Source organism: Rhincodon typus, chromosome 22 (assembly GCF_021869965.1).
Source record: "Rhincodon typus isolate 14 chromosome 22, sRhiTyp1.1, whole genome shotgun sequence".
Lineage (NCBI taxonomy): Eukaryota > Metazoa > Chordata > Chondrichthyes > Orectolobiformes > Rhincodontidae > Rhincodon > Rhincodon typus.
The window spans coordinates 44,927,398-44,949,059 of record NC_063353.1 but is presented as its reverse complement, the minus strand read 5'-3'; the positions used below and the strand labels follow the sequence as shown (position 1 = coordinate 44,949,059).

General features: G+C 43.6%; 1 protein-coding gene across 1 annotated transcript in view; it reads right to left on the bottom strand.

Moving 5' to 3' along the window:
• Nucleotides 1–21,437, bottom strand: part of LOC109923268 (protein kinase C theta type-like) — a 61,044-nt gene extending 39,607 nt beyond the window's left edge. Inside the window, exons 1-7 of the mRNA XM_048610005.1 lie at nt 21,244–21,437; nt 19,865–19,896; nt 19,681–19,766; nt 17,676–17,805; nt 16,583–16,692; nt 10,017–10,131; nt 2,374–2,528 (exon numbers count right to left, since the gene is read on the bottom strand). Of these exons, the coding sequence (XP_048465962.1) occupies nt 2,374–2,528; nt 10,017–10,131; nt 16,583–16,692; nt 17,676–17,805; nt 19,681–19,766; nt 19,865–19,896; nt 21,244–21,437 (822 nt within the window). The remainder of the gene's footprint in view (nt 1–2,373; nt 2,529–10,016; nt 10,132–16,582; nt 16,693–17,675; nt 17,806–19,680; nt 19,767–19,864; nt 19,897–21,243) is intronic.
• Between the last annotated feature and the right edge of the window lie 225 nt (nt 21,438–21,662).

Here is a 21,662-nt window from a genome sequence, read left to right as displayed (position 1 = left end):
GGGAATCCAGAACTAGAGGGCATAGGTTTAAAGTCAGAAGGGAAAGATTTAAAAGGGACCTAAGGGGCAACTTTTTCACGCAGAGGGTGGTGAGTGTATGGAATGAGCTGCCAGACGAAGTGGTGGAGGCTGGTACAATTACAACATTTAAAAGGCATCTGGAAGGGTACATGTATTTGAAGTGTTTCGAGGGATATGGGCCAAATGCTGGTAAATGGGACTTGATTAATAAGGATATCTGGTCGGCATGGATGAGATGGACTGAAGGGTCTGTTTCTGTGCTGTACATCTTTATAACTCTATGACATTACCACATTTGCCACCACCTCCTCACAGCTTCGGGATGTTTTGCTGCTTGGTGGTGCTTGCTGGTACACTACTAACTTCTGGACAAAGTTCTGTGGAAGTTCTGAGCAAGGGTCACCGGACCAGAAACGTTAACTCTGACTTTTTTCTTCACAGATGCTGCCAGACCTGCTGAGCTCTTCCAGCAACTTCTGTTTTTGTTACTAACATCTGGACATTGTCAGAAGCTTTCCTACATTCATTATTTTCAACACTATCTCGGCACATAGACATTCGAAGGAGGCTATTTGGCCCATGGTGTCTGTACTGGCCAACAAAGATCTGTCTACACAAATCCCATTTTCCAATTCTTGGCCCATAGCTCTGCAGTCCATGGCAGTGCAAGTGAATATCCAAACACTGTTTAAATATTACAAATGTTTCTGACTCATAAAGGGCCAATGTTATTAGGAGCAAAATATTCACACCAACATACCAACCAAAAGAAACAAGATATCATAGAATATTTTCTAGTCACAGGACAGCTCCACAAATAACAATTACTCATGTCAAACTGTAAAATATCGTACACTATGGTGTGGTCCTTCACACTAGAAATCCCGGTTCACACAGTGTGTGCTTTGGCATGGCACTGTGAAATATCAGTTTCCATGTCTGTTGTTTTAAGAAAAGCAGAACTCCAGTTTCTTAAAGTGTGTTAATGCCTTTGGTAAAATAGCAGGGGAATTGTCAGAAACGCACACACAAGTACATTTATTACAAATTTTCTGTGACCTTGAAGCTACTTTATTGAAGCTAAATCACCATGGGATTTTAACTGAAAACTTTTAGCTTGATTTTCTGTTGTCTCACAGTTCTCACCCTGTTTCCCTGGAATGTCAATTAATTGAAAGAATCGCACAGAAATTCTAACCCCTTTCTTCACATTCAATATTATATAAGAGGGATACTTTGGAGCCAGAATGGGTATTATGAGATTTTTTTAAAAACTCAAACAAGAGTTATGGGCACTGGTGGCTGGGAGAGCAATCATTGCCTGACCCTAATTGCACAGGACAGGGTAGAGGTGGGCTGCCTTCTTAAACCATGACCTTTTTGGGGTGGAGGTACACCCACTGTGCTGTTAGGGAGGTGGTTCCTGGATTTTAACCCAGTGACAGTGAGGAACGACAATACACTTCCCAGTCAGGATGGTGCGGAGTTTGGAGGGAATCTGCCTGGCGGTGGTGTTCCCAGGTATCTCCGGCCATTGTCCTCAAAGATGGTTGAGAGCACCAGTTTGGAAGATGCGGTCTCCGGAGGCTCGGTGAGACTACAGAGATTAAGCTTTGCTTGCCGCATTGTCAGACAGTATATTTTGGCTGTTCTTTTTATTCGTTTGTGGGATGAGGACGTTGCTGGCTAGGCAGCATTTATTACCCATCTCTAATTTCCCAGAGGACAGTTAGAATCAACCATATTGCCGTGGGTCTGGAGTCACATGTAGGCCAGACCAGGTAACCTCCCCAAAGTGAACTAGATGGGTTTTTTTGACGATTGACAATGGTTAGATGGTCACATTAGACTAGCTTTCAATTCCAGACTTTTATTATGGAATTCAAATTTCACCATCTGCCATGGTAGGATTTGAATCCTTATCCTCAGAGCATTAGCCCAGGGCTCTGGATTACTAGTGACATGGCCGTGACACACTGTCTTCTTTCGTGGCAGCAGAGGTGATGTAAAACTTTGGCATGCAGGTGTGAGCAGCCATGAGGACTGAGATAACACGGTGTGGAGCTGGAGGAACACAGCAGGCCAGGCAGCATCAGAGGAGCAGGAAAGCTGATGTTTCGGGTACCTGTTTGTTTGATGCTGCCTGGCCTGCTGTGTTCCTCCAGCTCCACGCTGTGTTATCTCAGACTCCAGCATCGGCAGTTCTTACTGTCTCTGATTCAGCCATGAAGTCTATCCTGTTCCATTTGGTCCCATGTTTCTGGCTGTCAGACCAAGCTGAGAGACTGTTTCGAGCTATGGATTCCCTCGTCCCACCGCGCTGTGCCTACGGCAGAGTTACATTTTGCTCACCTTGCCAAAACTCCCTTTTCCCAGCATTTTGTGAAGGACAAAGTCGTCAACTGTGAACCTGCGCTGATCGATCTGGGGCGGTTCTTCGTAGGTGGGAGAGTCGGACGATGAAACTTCCTCTTCAATCGGACTTTCCCAGCTGATTCCTTGCACCTCTGGGGACAGGAAGCAGGAACACTCAGGAACTTGCAGGGAAATTATATTTGCATTTCAATGGAGAATTTGAGAACTGTTATCACCTTCTTTGTTATCCAGCTGGTGCTAGTCACAGCATGTGTCTACCTTTCACAAGATATAATTCATATTGGGGAAAAGACAGCATGATATCATTGAATGGATGGAAGACAAAGATTTGCCAGAGTCTGATTCAGTGGTGGAACTGACTCAAGGGGATGAATGGCCTACTGCTGATCATAGAGGTTTATAAAATCATGAGGGGCATGGATAGGGTGAATAGTCAAAGTCTTTTCCCCAGGGTAGCAGAGTCCAAAAGTAGAGGGCATAGGTTTAAGAGGGGAAAGATTTAAAAGGGACCTGAGGGGTAACTTTTTCACACAGTGGGTGGTGCGTGTATGGAACGAGCAAGTGGAGGAGGCTGGTACAATTACAACATTTAAAAGGCATCTGGATGGGTAAATGAATAGGAAGGGTTTAGAGAGATATGGGCCAAATGCTGGCAAACGGGACAAGATTAGTTTGGGATATCTGGTCAGCATGGATGAGTTGGACCAAATGGTCTGTTTCTGTGCTGTACAGCTCTAAGACTCTATGCTTGTTGCAATAAATTATGGGTCATACAAAAATTTCAGTGTCGTACTGATAAACTACTGTCTTATTGAGATGTGACACAATATCTCCCCCCTCCTTCTGCATGGTACTTGGTGTCCTCGTGCACCACCTCCTGAAAGTAAGTGTACAGGTGCAGCTGGCAATAAAGAAGGCAAACTATATGCTGGCCTTCGTAACAAGAGAATATCTTGCTACAATTCTACAGGTGAGGCCACACCTGAGTGTTCTGTGCAGTTTTGGTCTCCTTATCTGAGGAAAGATGTATTTCCTAAAGGGGGAGTGAAGCAAAGTCTACCAGATCGATCCCTGGGATGGCAGGGCTGATGCATGAGGAGAGATCGACTCAGTTAGGCTTGTATTCACTGGAGTTTTGAAGAACAAGAGAGGATCTATAAATTTCTAAAAAGCGCCAGGGAGCCGGGTTCGATTCCACCCTTGGGCGACTGTGTGGAGTTTGCACATTCTCCCTGTGCCTGCATGGGTTTCCTCCGGGTGCTCTGGTTTCCTCCCACAGCCCAAAGATGTGCAGGTGGATTAGGTGCAGGTTAGGGTGGATTGGCCATGCTAAATTGCCCGTAGTGTTCAGGGATGTGTGGATTAGGTGGGTTATGGAGGAAATGGGTCTAGGAGGGATGCTCTGATCGTCGGAGTGGGCTTGTTGGGCCGAAGGGATCACTGTAGGGATCCTATGAAAAACTAGACAGGTTAGATGCAGTAAACCTGTCCCTGATGATGGGGGAGTCCAGAACCAGGGGTTATAGTTTAAGGATAAGGGATAAACCTTTTAGGACTAAGATAAGGAGAAATTTCTTTGCCCAGAGAATGGCGAGCGTGTGGAATTCTCTGCCACAGAAAGTGGCTGAGGCTGAAACAAAATGTGTTTTTGAGAAGGAGGTATATATAACTCTTGTGGCTAAAGGGATCAAGGGAAATGGGAGGAGGGTGGGATTAGACTCAATGATCAGCCGTGACTATATTGAATGGGGGAGCAGACTGGAGGGGCTGGGATGGCCTACACCTGTTCTTTTGTTCTATGTTTTGATATTTCTATGATTCTGAAAAATAATGAATCTGAAGAACACATCTCCCTCAACTGTTATCTCCAAATACAAAACTTGAGGCTATCCCAAAATTTTGCTGCCCATATTGCAGCATGCACCCATCCACATTCCACAATTAAACTTCTGCTCATTGACCTACATTAGCTGCCTGTCAATATCTAACCTCCTCCAGCCCCATAATCATCACCTTTTCCCTGGAAATTGTGCATTCCTCAGATTCTGACCTTTGAACCTGGCTTGTACCCATCGCTCCACCAATAGTGGCTGTGTCATCAGGTATCGGGGCTCTAAGCTCTGGAATTCCTAGCATAAACCTTCCTCCTCTCTACCTCTCTTCCTTCTTTAAGAAGCTTATTGAAGCCCTAAGTCTTTGACCGAGCTTTTGATCAGCTGATGTTTTGGGTCTCGGTCTCATATTTCATTTTATATTCCACACGTGAAGTGCAATGGGACATGATATTACTTCAAAGGTGCTATACAAATGTCAGTTGTTCTTGTTACGATTGTAGTAGCTAATTGCTGGGATTCTGCTTTGCATGAATGTTGGCTTCTTTCCCCTGAATAAAAGATGGCACTCTATTTTAAAGTAAGTCAACACACACCAAGGCCAAAGATATTGTAAAGTGGTCAGAAGGTAAATGCAAATCTTTATTTCAATGATTTGCTGTTCCTAAATGGCCACATGGGGGGCGCGGGTGGTGGAAAAGGAGAGTGAGAGAAAAGGAGATCGCATCCATCACTATGAAAAGGGAACATCAAAGCAGAGGCAACAATTACCAGTTCCTGTCCTCTCCCTTCACAGGTTTCAGATTCACAATTGATAATGTTAATCAAAGAAGCTCAAAACCATTTAGAACACAGAACATAGAACAGTACAGCACAGCACAGGCCTTTCGGCCCACGATGTTGTGCTGACCTAATATCCTACTCTAAGGTCAAACTACCCTGCATACCCTACATTGTACTATCATCCATGTGCCTATCCAAGGGTCATATTTCTATGAGTTTGTAAATGATTTGGATGTAGGAGTGGAAGGGTGGATTAGTAAGTTCGCGGACGATACGAAGGTGGATCAAGTTGTGGATAGTGCGGAGGGCTGTTCTAGGTTACAAAGGGACATTGATAGGATGCAGAGCTGGGCTGAGAAGTAGCAGATGGAGTCTAACCCTGAAAAGTGTGGGGTGATTCATTTTGGAAGGACAAATTTGAAAGCAGAATACAGGGCTAACAGAAAGATTCTTGGCAGTGTGGAGGAGCAGAGGGATCTTGGGGCTCATGATCAGAGGATTAGATAGGGTGGACAGTGGGAGCCTTTTTCCTCGGATGGTGATGGCTAGCACGAGGGGACATAGCTTTAAATTGAGGGGTGATAGATATAGGACAGATGTCAGAGGTAGGTTCTTTGCTCAGAGAGTAGTAAGGGCGTGGAATGCCCTGCCTGCAAAAATAGTAGACTCGCCCACTTTAAGGGCATTTAAATGGTCATTGGATAAGCTTATGGATGATAATGGAATAGTTTAGGTTAGATGGGCTTCAGATTGGTTTCACAGGTCGGCGCAACATCGAGGGCCGAAGGGCCTGTACTGCGCTGTAATGTTCTATGTTCTATGTTCTATATCCACAGTTCCCTGAAAGCTGCCACCCAGGTGGATAGAGTTGTTAAGAAGGCGTATGGTGTGTTAGCTTTCATTAATAGATGGATTGAGTTCAAGAGCCATGAAGTTATGCTTCAGCTATACAAAACCCTGGTTCGGCCACATCTGGAGTATTGTGTCCAGTTCTGGTCTTTACTAGCTTCAAAATCTCCCCACCGCTGGCCTCATCCCACGACCAAATCCCCCCCCTCATCCCTGCCTCCTTGACCTGTCGATCTTCTCTCCCACCTATCTGGTCCTCCCACCTCACTGACCAATACCCACCACTACCTACCTACACTCACCTATCACCATCTCACCTACCTTCCCCAGCCTGACCCCGCCCCCACTATTTATTTCAGAGCCCCCTTCCCCTTCCTCATTTCTGAAGAAGGGTCCCGATGCGAAACGTCAGCTGTTCCTCTGATGCTGCCTGGCCTGCTGTGTTCCTCCAGCTCCACACTGTGTTATCTCTACTTATTTCAATGCTGTTTCTAGTTAATATTTCTCTTAGAGAGAAAATGATGGTTTCATGTTAAAGTCACTAGATTCACAACCCACAAGATTATGGGTTTAAAAAGCTTCCATGGCAATAGGAATTTAAATTCAATTAATATTGAGAGCTTGTCTTAGCAACAGTGACTAAAGCGACCATAGATTGTTGTAAGTGCTCATCTGGTTCACTAATGTCCTTTAGGGAGGAAAATCTGCCATCTTTACCCGGTCTGGCCTACATGTGATTCCAGAATCCCCAGCAATGTGATTGATTCTATCTGCCCTCTGGGCAATGAATGCTGGCCTAGCCAGTGACAACCATATTCCATGAATAGAATTTAGAAAAATGTTTTGGAAGACTTTTACCAAAATAATAAAAAAAAGTGAGATTCCAGTTATTGATCATTACTAGAATTGTACAGCATAATTGTTTAGCTCCCACTTTATGGTTAATTGCAGCGATGTCTTTTGTAGGTCTCTTCTGGTCTTTGCTTTTCAATGTGAAGACAATCAGACCATGGTGCTCTGAAATTTCTCCTTCACTTTTTTGAAATGTAAGAATACCGTTAGCTATCCAAGAGTTCATTTTCTTCTATTGAAATTTCTATATCTATTTAAAACAAGTGCTCTGTTATTAAAAGTCGTGAACAAGAACGTAATTCATCCAGACTAGGCATTCGATCCTTTTTACATATATCTAGTTTATCCTTCCTTGCCATCTTAAATGCCATATCATTAGAAGCAGAGATTAAAAAGGAATTCACATTTGCCTTGTTAGACTCTGATAAATTCAATATTTGTGTAATCTCACTATCACTACCTCTGAGTTTATCCTGTCTGAGCCTTAGGAAACTTCTTCGTATCTCAATTTTCCATTTGTTGATCGTGTGTCTATAGACTACAGCTTCTTTTTCTACTCTTTGTTAATCTCATACAGCCATTTTTCTTTACTATCCTGTTTGCTCCATTGTTTAAACTTAATTCTTAACTTCCTCAAATATAATTTTGTTACCTTTGTGAAGAAAAGGGTGAACTATACCTTTACCCTAAGAATCAATACTGAGCATGTACAAAAGGAGCTATATCAGATCACATGAAACCTGGCCCTATAGGGCTCTGGATAAGATATCCCCTCTGACTATCCTCTGTATAGATATTTTAGTCATCCTGTTCAGACACGTCTACTTGAACTTGGATCTTCTTGCCCAGAGATAAGAACACTACCAATATGCTACAAGAGTCCTCCCATTCTCTGTGTATGGATTTTGCCTGTCACTGTTCACTTTCCAGAGTGTAGTCCTCACTTTATACAATTCTCTTCTTTGGTTGTCTGTTTCCTGTTTTAACAAGCTCACCATCCACGACTAGTAAAATTTGAGGGAACATTGTGTTTCTGTTTTAATTATACTCCATGATGTTCCATGCTGGATGGATTTGCTCATGATTTAAAGTGGAGTAGTCAGGTGTATTTGTTTTATATCTATGTTGTGAGCAAGGCTCAGAGCGGACTTCTCACTACTCCCAATATTCTTTCCACTCAAATACTGAGCCCAATTGTTCAAAGGGGTTATGGTGACTCATTTCCCACCTCACTGTCACTTCTACTTGGTTTGAAATGAACAATCTTGGCAATAGTTTCCAAGTTAATGGAAATTTGGTGCAGATTCACTACTAATCCATTTTGTGTTAATGATCTCACGTTATTTCATCCCTTCTGTTTTAGCTGTAATCTATTAATCACCTTCCTAAATATCTCCCACTGCTGCGTCTCCATTAATATTTTGTTCCAATCTCTCTACCAAACCATTACTTTGTGTTTTGTCTTATTTACGCCTCTTTCTCAATTATTATCTTCTCTCTTTCACAGGATATGGGTGCCTCTGGATAGATTAGCATTCATTGCCCATCCCTAATTACCCTTGAACTGAGAATAGGCCATATCAGTGGGCATTTAAGAGTCAGCCACATTTCTATTGGCCTGATCAGGACGGAACAGCAGTTTTCCTTCCCTAAAGGACATTAGTAAACATGGGTTTTTACAACAACTGATATAGTTTCATACAGATGGTAAGAACTTCCGATGCTGGAGTCTGAGATAACACAGTGTGGAGCTGGACGAACACAGCAGGCCAGGCAGCATCAGAGGAGCAGGAAAGCTGATGTTTCGGGTTGGGACCCTTCTTCAGAAATGGGGGAGGGGAAGGGGGCTCAGAAATAAATAGAGAGAGGGGGGAGGACGGTGATAGCAGGTAGATAGTGGAGTGGATAGGTGGGAGAGAAGATGGACAGGTCATGGAGGCGGGGATGAAGCTAGTAAAGGTGAGTGTAGCAAGGTGGTGGTGGGGATTGGTCAGTGAGGTAGTTTCATGGTCACCATTAACAAGACTAACTTTTTATTCTAAATTTATTGATTGAATTGAAATTCCACCAAATCACACCATGGTAGATGAATCCAAAGACCCAGAACATTAAAATAAAACAAAGATTTGTGGATGCTGGAGATGTGAAACAAAAACAAAGATTGATGGGCAAACTCAGCAAGTCTGAGGAAGGGTCATTGGTTCGGCCACTTCTGTAATACTGCGTTCAATTCTGGTCTCCCTGCTATAGGAAAGATGTTGTTCAACTTGAAAAGATTTACAAGGATGTTGTCAGGATTGGGGCGTTTGTGCTATGAGGAAAAGCTGAATAGGCTGGGGGCCATTTTCCCTAGACCCATTGGAGACTGAGGGGTGACCTTATAGAGGTTTATAAAATCATGAAGGTCATGGATAGGGTGAATAACCAAGGTCTTTTTCCAAGGGTAGGGGAGTCCAAAACTAGAGAGCATAGTTTTAAGGTGAGAAAGGAAAGATTTTTAAAAGGGACCTAAGGGGCAACGTTTTCACACAGAGGGTGATTAGTGTATGGAATGACCTACCAGAGGAAGTGATGGAGGCTGGTACAATTACAACATTTAAAAGGCATCTGGATGGGGACGTGAATAGGAAGGGTTTAGAGGGATTTGGGCCAAATGCTGGCAAATGGGACTAGGTTTATGCAGGATATCTGGTCAGCATGGAGGATTTGGACCGAAGGGTCTGTTTCCGTGCTGTGCAACTCTATGACTCAATAACTCAAAACTAACTCTGTTGCTCTCTCCACAGATGCTGCCAGACCTGCTGAGTTTACAGAGTAATACCCACCTGCCCCCTGGATCACTATTCATGTTTATTACGAATAGCGCAGTACATTTTTTTAATAGTATTTAAAGCCTTTGTAAGAAGTTAGTGCAGCTTTGCAGAGGGTTCACTATTTGTTCAGATACAGGTTTAGGACACACAGTCTGGATGGAGGCTGAAACTCCAGTTTGTTCCTCAGAGCCTAACAACCTAAGATGACTTTCCTTGCCTGCTTCACTTGGTCTCTGAATGACTCTCCAGGGAGGGTAGATGGTGGTCCCAGATAAACCAACAGCATAGCATTTTCTTGTGTGTGCTTGTTCTCACAAGGACAATCTTTGCGTTATTTCCTGGGAGCACAAATGTGGCAACTGAGTCTGGGCACCTTAAATCCCTTGGGAAGCCTGGACTGGGCAGTTTAAATAAATAATGTCTTTCAGAAATTGCACAGGTCCTGCACTGTTGAAACAAAACATCAAATGGTTGAAGTGTGTTACAGTACCTTTCTTGGCAGAGGCAGCAACCTGTTCAGCTTCTGATGGCTTTTTGAGAACACACTGGTCAATTTCAACGGGTCTTTCTCGACCTATTTCCACTTGATCACGTAAGCTACGTGCCTGGATCGAAAGGGACACAAACGGGACATTTCAGAATCAGCAACCAAGAGAAAATATCAATAGAATCTGGGACCTATCCAGTTGTATTATCCCACATCCACCAATTTAAGCATAATAATTCGATTTATTGAACACACATTTACTATCTTTTAGGATTTTTCTTTTCAAGGGGGGAGGAGGTAATAGGGTTTGGTTGAGGCTCAGTTCAAGATCTTCATAGAATCCCTACAGTGTGGAAGCAGGCCATTCGGCCCATCGTGACCATACCAACTCTCTGAAGAGCATCCTACCCAGATCCATCCTTCTACCCTATCCCTGCAACCCCGCATTCCCTGTGGCTAATCCACCCAGCCTGCACATCCCTGGACACTATGGGCAATTTAGCGTGGCCAGTGCTATGCCTTTTATTGTGCGATTGGAAACAAAGGTATTCTTTGCCCCAGACCCAGTACTGATTGCTGAGCCAGTCAAGTTGCAAATTCTCTGCTGCCTTTCTGATGATTTACCAGCTAGCGTGGCTTATTAATGAGAGTTGTAAGGTAAACCTATCCCTGAGGGCTCAGGATCCACTTGATTTTAGATAGGGCCCACGACTGCACTGTTGTATCCTTCAGCGGTGCCCTTGGCAACGTGCACCTATACTGGTCTCAGCCAAGTCCCCACATCCCCCCTGCACTCCCAGTCTCAAAATGAGAAACTATATTTCTGTTTATTGCTTGGTGCTGCAGCTTGCTGACTCATAAACATTGTGACAAATTACAAAACAGGAACAGGAGGAGGCCATTCAGCCCTGCTGGCCTGTTCTAGCATCCAGTGGGTATGTGGTTCATCTGTGACTGAACTCCAGATCCCCACCTTTGTGCCATACCCTTTGTTAATTTTAAAATTATACTTCAATTTGCCAATCTGTCCGACATTAATAACCATTTAGACCATAATATCAACAGGAGTAGGCGGTTTGGCCGCTTGAGCCTATACTGCTATTCAATAAGGTCGTGGCTGATTTGACATTCCTCATGTCCACTTTCCTGAATTTTCCCTGTAATCATTAATTTCCCGCACTGATCAAGAATAATTTGCCAAACAGAGTTCCAAATGCCTTCTGCACTCTTGGTGTAGCTGTGATTCCTAACTTCATTCCTGAGAAATCTGGCACTAATTTTTAGATCATTAAACCTTACTCTCCTAATTGTTAAAATAGATCTCTCTCTTTTGTTCCACTGAATATCTCGCAATCTTTGATCAAATTACTCTTTAACCGTCTAAATCACAGGCAATATGGCCTAGATGATTTAATTGCTTCTCGTAACTGATTTAATGTGATTTGATTTATTATTGCCACTTATACTAGGTACAGTGAAAAGTTTTGTTTTGTGCGCAGTGCAGGCAGATTGCGCTATACAAAGATCATAGCATAATAGAACAGAGCGAGGAATACAACGTTATGCTACAAAGAAGGTGCGCAGAGAGCGAGGCCAACATTAAGTTTAACATTTGAGAGGTACAGTTGTTGATTTGCTCACTGAGCTGTTAAGTTTGTTCGCAGATGTTTTGTCACCTTACTGTGTAACATCATTAGTGTGCCTCCAGGGAAGCGTCAGTGTTCTATCCCACTTGCTATTTGTGTGTCTCAGTTTGCTGGGCTGGGTGGATTTGTTTCAGATTTGTTTCTTTGTGGTTGGTATATGGGGTCCAGCTCTACATGTTTGTTAATGGATTGAGTGCCAGGCCTCCAGAAATTCTCATGCGTGTTGCATGGGACAGAACACCGACACTTCACCAGAGGTGCACTGATGATGTTACCTAGCATGGTGATGAAATGTTTGCTAACAAACTTTCCAGCTCAGTGAGCAAGTCAACAACCTGAGGTACAAGTTTTCCCAAAAACTTTGATTTGAGAGGTACATTCAGAAATCTAATAACAGCGGGGAAGAAACTGCTTTTGAATCTGTTCGTATGTGTACACAGACTTTTATATCTTTTGGCCGATGGAAGAGGGTGGAAGAGAGTATAACTGGGGTGGGAGGAGTCTTTGATTACATTGGTTGCTTTCCTGAGGCAGCAGGAAGTATAGACAGAGCCAATGGATGGAAGGCTGGTTTGTGTGATGGTCTGGGCTGTGTTCACAGCTCTTTGTAGTTTCTTGCGGTCTTGGGAAGAGCAGTTGCCATGCTAAGCTGTGATGTATCCAGATAGGATGCTTTCTATAATTTAATCCTTTGAGTGCAGAATTGTCTGAGCAAATGTACACCACGCTCACTCTGAAGCCAAAATATTTTTCCTAATGTGTGGTGCTCAGAGTTGCTCACTCAGGTCAATTGTTCAATTTGTCCACAGTCAATTCATTGGTCGTAATTTCCCTGATTATCCTAAAATATGTACAGGTTTCAGCCAGATGTATAACAACTTAATCAGAAAACTGAAAGCATGTTCAGAGGTTTAAGAGGGGATTTGAGGAAAATGTTTCTCCCCCAGAAGGTGGTAGGGGTCTGGAATGCATTGCCTGGGAGGGTAGATCATAGAATCCCGACAGTGTGGAAACAGGCCCTTCGGCCCAACAAGCCCATACCGACCATCAGAGCATCCCAACCAGACCTGTCCCCCTATAACCCACCTATTCTACACATCCCCGAACATTATGGGCAATTTAGCATGGCCAATCCGCCTAAACTGCACATCTTTGGGACTGTGGGAGGAAACCGGAGCACCCAGAGGAAACCCACACAGACATGGGGAGAATGTGCAAATTCCACACAGACGGTCGCCCGAGGGTGGAATTCAACCCGGGTCCCTGGCGCTGTAAGGCAACAGTGCTAACCACTGAGCCACCGTACCACCCTCGAGGAGGGCAACCACACCACCTTTAAAAAAGTACTTGGATGAGTGCTTGAAATTTTATAACACTCAAGGCGATGGGCCTAGTGCGGGGAAAGTGCGACTTGTGTAGTGCAGTTGTATATTTTGGTAGTTGAGACTAAATGGGCCGAAAGACCTCGTTTGGCCTATATGATTCATATACACCTGGAGAGGACAGTCAGATGTTTTTGTACGGGAATATTGAATCTCAGAGTTCACAAAACTGTAAAGTCTGCAGCTGTATGAATTTTTTTGGTGAATATTGCTATTATAAATACTTGGGAACAGAATCAGCTGTTAATTATTTCTTATGCAGTTCCCAACAATGACAGCAGAATAGATAATTCTCTGGTATCAATGACGTGAGGCAGGCTGGATCTGAGTGGGCTTCCAGCTGACAACCAAACTATTCTGTGAATGAGTGTGGATGATGAATAATAACCGGCATTTCTGCAGTCATTACTAGACCATTATCTAACCTCAGGTTTCACACGATAATTAAACACACAAGCATCTGCATGATCATTAAATGGTAATTGGAGGCCTTTCATTGCAATCACTCCCTAGTACCTCTGGGTTCAATTTTCTGTCATTCAAAACTATATATAAGACATAGGAGCAGAAATAGGCCATTTGGTCCATCGAGTCTGGTCCACTGATTGATCATCGCTGATATGTTCCCGAACCCCATTCTCCCTGTAATACTTGACCAATCAAAAACCTATCTATCTCTTAAATATACTCAATGACTTGGGCACCTCTGTAACAATAGATTCCCCCCCTCTCGATGAAGAAATTCATACAATCCCTACAGTTCGGAAAGAGGCTATCTGGCCTGTCAAGTCTGCACTGACCTGTTGAAAAGCATCCCACCTAGATCCAAATCCAGCCTCCCATCCTGTCCTTGCAAACGCTGAGGTAACCATGGCCAATCCATCTGACCTGCACATCTATGGACTGTGGGAAGAAACCAAAGCACCCAGCAGAAACTCACACAGAATATGCAAAATCCACACAGATGGTCACCCAAGGCTGGAATTGAACCTGAGCCCCTGGCACTGTGAGGCAGCAGTGTTAACCACTGAGCCACTGTCCCACCCTGGCACTCCTGTTCATCTCCGTTCTTAAGAGTAATCCCTTCCCTCTGAGGCTGTGCCCTTGGTCCTAGTCTCTCCTACTAGTGGAAACCTCCTCTCCATGTCAGCTCTATCCAGGCCTATCGATATTCTGAAAGTTTCAATCAGATCCCCCCTCATCCTTCTAAACTCCATCGAGTATCGACCCAGAGTCCACAACCACTCCTCACATGACAAGCCCTTCAACCCCTGGGATCATTCTTGTAACCCTCCTCTGTACCCCCTCCAATACCAGAACATTGTTCCTTAGATATGGGGCCCAAAACTGTTCAAATTATTCCAAATGCCATCTGACCAGAACTTTTTATAGGCCTGACACAGAAGCTGGTGCCAGGCAGATGGTCACAAAGGCCTCAAAGCCTAGCAAGAGAGCTGGCCTGGCACTTTAGCAGCTGATGGGAGACCACCTCCTGCCTTAGGCAGACTGGAAACTTCATCCATCGTCTCACCGTTGGTCTGTCATAAATAGTTTGTCTTTCTGTCCTTGAGCACACCTCCAGGAAAGGTGCCCCCAACTCCTCCCCGATTCATAGGTTTGTACAGTGCAGAAAAGGCCCACAGGCCCGTCGACTGCCTGCCCCAAGGTGCCAGCATACCAGGGGGATGGTGTGAATGTTTATGCTCACTGGCGTCTATCTTCGCCCCTTACTGGGGAGCAATAATCTGCCCTATGAGCCGTCAGAGTCAATGAACAGCAAGTTAGACCTTCGTATGTTGGACCTCGGTATGTTCAGGCGCCGCTCCAAAGTACAGGAATCTCAGCTGTTACTGCCAAGCAGGGCTGAGGGAGTGCAGCACTGTTGCCGGTGGCATCTTTTCGAACTAAGACCTTGCTACCACCTCAGGAAAATGGAAAAGATCCTGCATTACTCGTTTGAAGAAATATTTGGAGTTATACGTTGTCTCGTGGCCGATATTTATCCCTCAATTATCATCACAAAAAGAGATGATCTACTGTGAACACAATGACTGTGGCATTCCCCACATGACATCGGTGACGACACTTCAAATGTACTTTATTGGCTGCAAGGTGTTGTGGAACATCCTGACAATGTGAAAGGTGCTACATAAGTGTCAACAAATTCATTTTTCATCCCAATTACTCTAGGATCCACGTCTGCAACTTGCCCAAGTACAGACCTTCAACATTCAGAGGAGCCTTTTGGTAGAAGACACCCAAAATGCAAATAAAATGAAGTGAGCCAAGTTTACATGCTCAGCCTCTTCGCTGCTAAAACACAATTGATTGCTCACTTGGCCAAACAGCAAGGGATGCTGGGTACATTGGCCACGTAAAACTCTGAAGTCACAAAACCCACACACCAGACACAGTGCAAACACAGCAGCCAGGCGCTAATAACATTAGCATAATGTAGAAGACAACAGTTACCCTGGACAGACACACACCCAACAACTTATCCACCAAACAAAGGAGGGCCCAGCACTGGGTCCTGCTACAGAAAGAAACAAACAGTAGCAAGCCATCCAAACAATTGACAAGGTTTCAAATTATTAAATGTCTCTTCTGAATGGCCAGAAGTGTAGAAAGTTACAGAAAACCATCAAAAAAGGTATAAAAACAAGGTTCTACAGGCCAATTTCTCCTGAATCCTCTTGGACCTTCTCAGGAGGCCAGCATGGCAAATGGCAGAGACCCGCTGATTGTCCAAAGAGAGAGAAGGAGGAAGAGAGAGAAAGAGAGAGAGAGAGGGGAAGAGAGAGGAAGAGAGAGAGAGAAAGAAATAGAGGGTGCGCAAATCTACAAGAGATTTGGGAAGTAATGTAAGCTTAAGGGATTGAAAAGGATTAGAAATGGTGTTACATAAAAACTGAAAGAACTGCAGATGCTGTAAATCGGAAACAAAACCAGAAATTGCTGGAAAAGCTCAGCAGGTCTGGGAGCATCTGTTGTGAGAAATCAGAGTGAATTGTCCAGGGAGTTCTGAGGAAGGGTCCGGACCGGAAACGTTAACTCTGATTTTTTATTTCACAGATGCTGCCAGACCTGCTGAGCCTTTCCAGCAACTCTTGTTTTTGTTAAAAATAGCATCGTGTTGTTGCAAAAGCTTTTGTAACTTGTTTCCTAATTAAGCTGGGACTGTTTTGCATTGGCACTGGCTTGTGTTTGTAGTTATTTGATTGCTTCAATATTGTGGGATACCTAGGGCAAACTCATTGATAACATTCTGGTTGGAGTTGTCTAAACTATTTTAAGGAAGAACTGGACAACAATGTGAACGGAGTATTTATTTCCGATGTTGAGTTATTTACACCGTCTTTATTTTCCTCACCTGGAAACAGCTTTAGTCTCATACTGAGGTGTGACCATTTCCCCAGTAGAACAACAAGACTGGGACTAATCATATTACTCGGGTGACCTTTTAATTTCATGCTGTTTTCTGTGACACAAAAGACTTCTCAAACTTGACTCAAAATGGTAGCTGAAGAATGTTCCATACCTGTTGTTCACTTTCTATTTGAGCCAAAGCCTCAGCCATCATCTTCTGGTTAACACCACACAGATTTGCTACTTTGTTCTGGCATCTGTGATGAACATTCATGGCGCACTCTGGCCGAGGGGAAAACAAACACAGGGTCATATTGATCAGGGATATGGTATTCACTTTGTTACTGAAGGACTGTTTATGGCATGTTGTTGTTTTCCGCCAAGCAGTGTATGGGACTTTGAAATGCAATCATTTCCAGAAACTGGAATTTTACGCAGACAAAACAGAACTTTGCTGTGGGAAGAGTGACCATAATTTATCCAGTTAGCATTTTGTGGGGATAAGGAATTTTCCAGCAGACATAATTCTATTCATCTGCAGTGTTGCAATCTGAATAGGTTTCTTTCCGTTGCGCTTTAATGATCTCTATCTCACCCCAAGATACACTTATGAAAATAAGACATCCCTGAGGGGTGGTTTCAATATGCCTACTACTCGGTTCTCACTGAAACTTCAGCAAACCCCAGAGGAAACTACAAAGAAAACAGATTAGCTAACTCAATTTTAGAGCAGGTCTCAAAATGTATGATCAAAACTTTGGCCTGAAACAGGCGGGAGCCTAATTTCAGCATTTAAATCGAGGTTCTAGAACAATGATCTGATAGATCGTGCATCTGCCATGTAGTGTTACATCTAAAGTTTTGGCAAAGACCTGTAGCTTGGGTCGTGGGTGAGGTTGTTGACTTGCTCGTGGAGCTGGCTTGTTCTTGTTCGGATGTTTCATCGCCGTGCTAGGTAACATCATCAGTGGAGCCTCCGATGAAGCGATGTTATTCTACTCCACTTGGAATTTACAGTATAAATTCATCGGAGGCTCCACTGATGATGTCACCTAGCATGGTGATGAAACGTCTGAAGGAGAACAAGGCAGCTCGGTGAGCAGGTCAACAACCTCAAGTGTTAAGTCTATTGACACTGGATGTGGATGATCAAAGAAGCCTTCTAAAATTGCCCACTAGAAGCTGCAGGGGAGAATGTTTGAAATGGTTTTTATTTTGGGTGATAGTTACTTGATCTATTGTATTTCTGCTAGTTCTGTGCTTACCTTCACACTTTAAACCTTGTCTTGCCAGACCCCACAGCAGGGTCCCACAATGCTCACAGAAAGTTGGGCTCTTGTAGTTGTAGACTTTAAATCGATGGGGCATATCTATTTTAAACCGTTCCTTGTGAAACTAGAGAGCAAAATAAAATGCAGATAATTAGCAGAAAGTTTCATGTGAAAGAGAATAGTGACTGTCATTCAAATATATCCACGTAGCATGGAATACAGCACTGATACGAACTGAAATTTATGGCCAGAAGTGACAACGTATAGATGTGGTGCTTTATCACTGACTCAAAGGATACGTTAAGGGTTACACTCCCTTCATCAGCTTCTGTGAAAACAATCTATTATGTTGCTGTCAATACCTTACGAGAGGAAACTAAATTTTTGTTTATGCTAACTGAAAATTGTAAAATTGTTTGTGACATTTTAAAAGGAAACGTTGAGTTTTTCTTCGAGCTGTGGAATCCACCTTTTTCAGTCAGTTCAACCTTACAAACCTCATGATTTTCTATTGGCAAATTCCATGCAAACATTGCAGATAATTTAACCTAGCAAACCATCCAGTGGGCAATATGTAATAGGGTGCAACAGTTTGAGGACCGCGCGTCTCTGCTCCTATGTCTTATGGTCTTAGCTTGATTGTTGAGGGGATCAAAGGTTATGGGGACAAGGTGGAAGAATCGGGTTATCAGCTAAGAAGAAGCCCCACAGCAGCATAGGGGAAGGAACCCCCCGAGCAGCGCACAGGCAGCAAGTCCTGGACAGATGCTGGTGCAAGGGGACAATCCATACCTTAGAACACTGTAATGTTAACTCCTTAATATACCCCTTAATATATTCCTGTTTTTAACTTATTTTCAACTATGTAATTAAGCAACTACTATTAACCCCCTGCTGAATCCAAGAATTGTACCGAGGTACTTGTACCTAAGATGTCGACATAAGAAGGCAGATATTGTAAAAGTTTTTCACTGTACTCCGACAATGGGGCACACATGACAATAAAAGGACATTGTACATTGTAAGATTGAATGGTGGAGTAGTCTCGATGGGCCGAATGGCTAACTTCTGCCTCTTTGTCTTATGGTCCGAAATGGATCTTGTGCTGATAATATGGTAAACGTATGAATTATTGCAGGCTCAATTGATGATTAGATAGATATTTAGTGCGGCATTGATAAGAGGAAATATTACTGATTCTGAAGTGCACATTGCATAGAGTTACTGTTGAAGGTGTATATATTTTCAATGGGGGCTGGTAAAGTCGGACAGCTGGTTTGTGATGTGTGTGATGTTAACAACATGGGTTCAATTCCTGCACTGGCTGAGGTTACAGAATCCCTACAGTGCAGAAAGAGGCCATTCAGCCCATTGAGTATGCACCACCCTCCGAACAGCATCCCACCCAGACCCACTCTGTAATACCACATTCCCCATGGCTCACCCACCTTGCCTGCCCATCCCTGGACACTACAGGCAATTTAGCATGGCCAATCCACCTAGCCTGTGCATCTTTGGACTGTGGGAGGAAACCGGAGCACCCGGAGGAAACCCAAGCAGACACGGGGAGAATGTGCAAACTCCACACAGACAGTTGCCTGAAGGTGGAATCAAACCCAGGATACTACTGCTGTGAGGCAGCAGTGCTAACCACTGAGCCACCGTGCTGCGTAGAAGGACTGTCTTTCTCCACATCTCCCTTCACCCAAGTCAGTGACAAAGCACCACATCTATACAGTGCCACTTCTGGCCATAAATTTCAGTTAGTATCAGGTGTGCCTCAGGTTAAACCTCCACCAGTCATCTCTCTTTAGACAGAGAGCAGTCCGAGGGAACTATGGTGGCTTTATATGTTTTCACTGATGTGGCTCTCTGGAAATAACCCTGGTTAAGAATTTAAAACCAGCTGCAAACAAATTCTCTCTGCCATTGTGATTCTCAGTTCTGTTGTACAGCATATGTGAAAAGACTCTTCATGTTCAGGGGCTGTGATACGTACAATGGTTTCCCTGCTGTTCACTGCTGATCCTGTACACTTGGCTATTATTTTATCAATGCACTTCTTATGAATTGCAGCGTTGCACTCTGGAAGGTAAGCAGAAGAAGGATTTAATGTGTTGAAAGCTAGCAAGCTGTATTGAAATTTTTAGATTGAATTAGTTGGGAAATGGAGAAGAACATACGTCTGCACTGGTATCCTTGTTTATTTAATCCCCTGAAAGAAACGAGAATGAGCATAATTCAACAATCCATCATTTTTTTGGTATTGTCTGAACGTGCACAAAATAAAACTGTCACCAAACACAAAGCAATGAGGAATCTAAATTGGTAAAGTTCTTAAATAAGAGAGAAAGGGCTGGAGAAACTCAGCAGGTATTGTAGCTTCTGTGGAGAGAGAAGCAGAACAGGTTCCAAAGAAGAGTAATATGAAACTCGAAACATTAACTCTGTTTTTCCCTCCACAGACGCTTCCAGACCTGCTGAGTTTCTCCGGCATTTTCTGCTTTTATTTCAGATCTTTGGCATGCAAAGTATTTCATTCTATTCAGACCGAGTTCCTTGTGTCTCTGGTGTGGAACGTGCACATGCTTCTCAAAGGGAGAAACTCAATTTTCCATTTCTACTGGGGCTTGGCACAGGCTGACAAGAACTAAGGCTCAGGAACTCCCAAACTGAGAGTAGGGTAACTGCTTGGGTTTAACTGGTCAATAATAGGGTGTCTTCACCTGAGGAGCATTCCAGCTGGGGCCTGGAGTCAGCCAGAGATGTGTAAGGGCTTTAGGACCCTGGAGTAACCAGGTAATGATGTCATGGAACTGCTTCCTGCATAGTATAAAGGGCAGCAGATACATGGGAACACCATCACCTGCAAGTTCCCCTCCAAGTCAATTACCATCCTCACTTGGAAATATATTGCCATTCCTTCATTATCGCCGAGTCAAAATCTTAGAACTCCCTCCCTAACAGCATTGTGGGTCTATCTACAGAAAAAAGGACTGTAGCAGTACCAGACTGACTCCTACAATTGGCAAGACTTGCGTATGAAGAGAGGCTGGATCAGTTAGCATATAGAGTCATAGAGCTGTGCAGCATGGAAACACACCCTTCAGTCCAACTCGTCCGTGCTGACCAGATATCCTCAATCAATGTAGTCCCATTTGTCAGCATTGACATGAACAATGTAAAGCTCCCAGAGAACAAAGCTAACTATCCCTTCAAGAGATTTAGGGGACAAATGTTTCATGTGAGGTTACTGCCTTGAATTGAGCAATATTCAATACTGTCTATATTACATATATGGGAATGGGCTTTGTCCAAATTTTCTCTTGTACTACTTTGGTGACAGATTTGTATAGAGATTTGCTTTGCTATGTGACACAGGGGCTAGAACGAACAAAGAGCTGGAACTAAAATCCCTCTGCGTTACAGCCTTGAAGTGAAATTCCCTTGGAGCACTGAATAAAAGATGGAGCAACCTAGATCATCTGATCATAAACCTGAAATACATAAACCCATAAATTACAAGATAAATACGAAAAAGAGATAAGTTAAAGGGAAGTACCAAACAAATTCATGGCAGACAGAACAGAAGGTGGGCTGTGGGAAGAATGTCGCTATAAACTCGTGGCACTTGACATTATGAACTTTGGCCTGCTTGATGGCTCCTCTTCTCTGGTGCAGTGCAAACAAACCTTCTGTTTCACCTTCTGCAGTTGCTTTGTTTTCTGGTGGGGAGGAAAATTCATTGTTAGTCATGATGTGTAGCTGCAATTTCACACCTATTTCTCTGGACTGGCTGAAAGAACAGTGACCTACTTTCCTCCCGTGTCATCAACAGAAAACAATGGTTTGGCCTCTCAACAGAAAGTAACCACCCTGTTTAAATTGTAAGGCAACAATTTAAGACCCACAAAAGTTGGAGAGGCTGCTGTTGTTCTGCATTGAAGAGGAGGCTATGGGGTGACTTCATTGAAGGGTGCA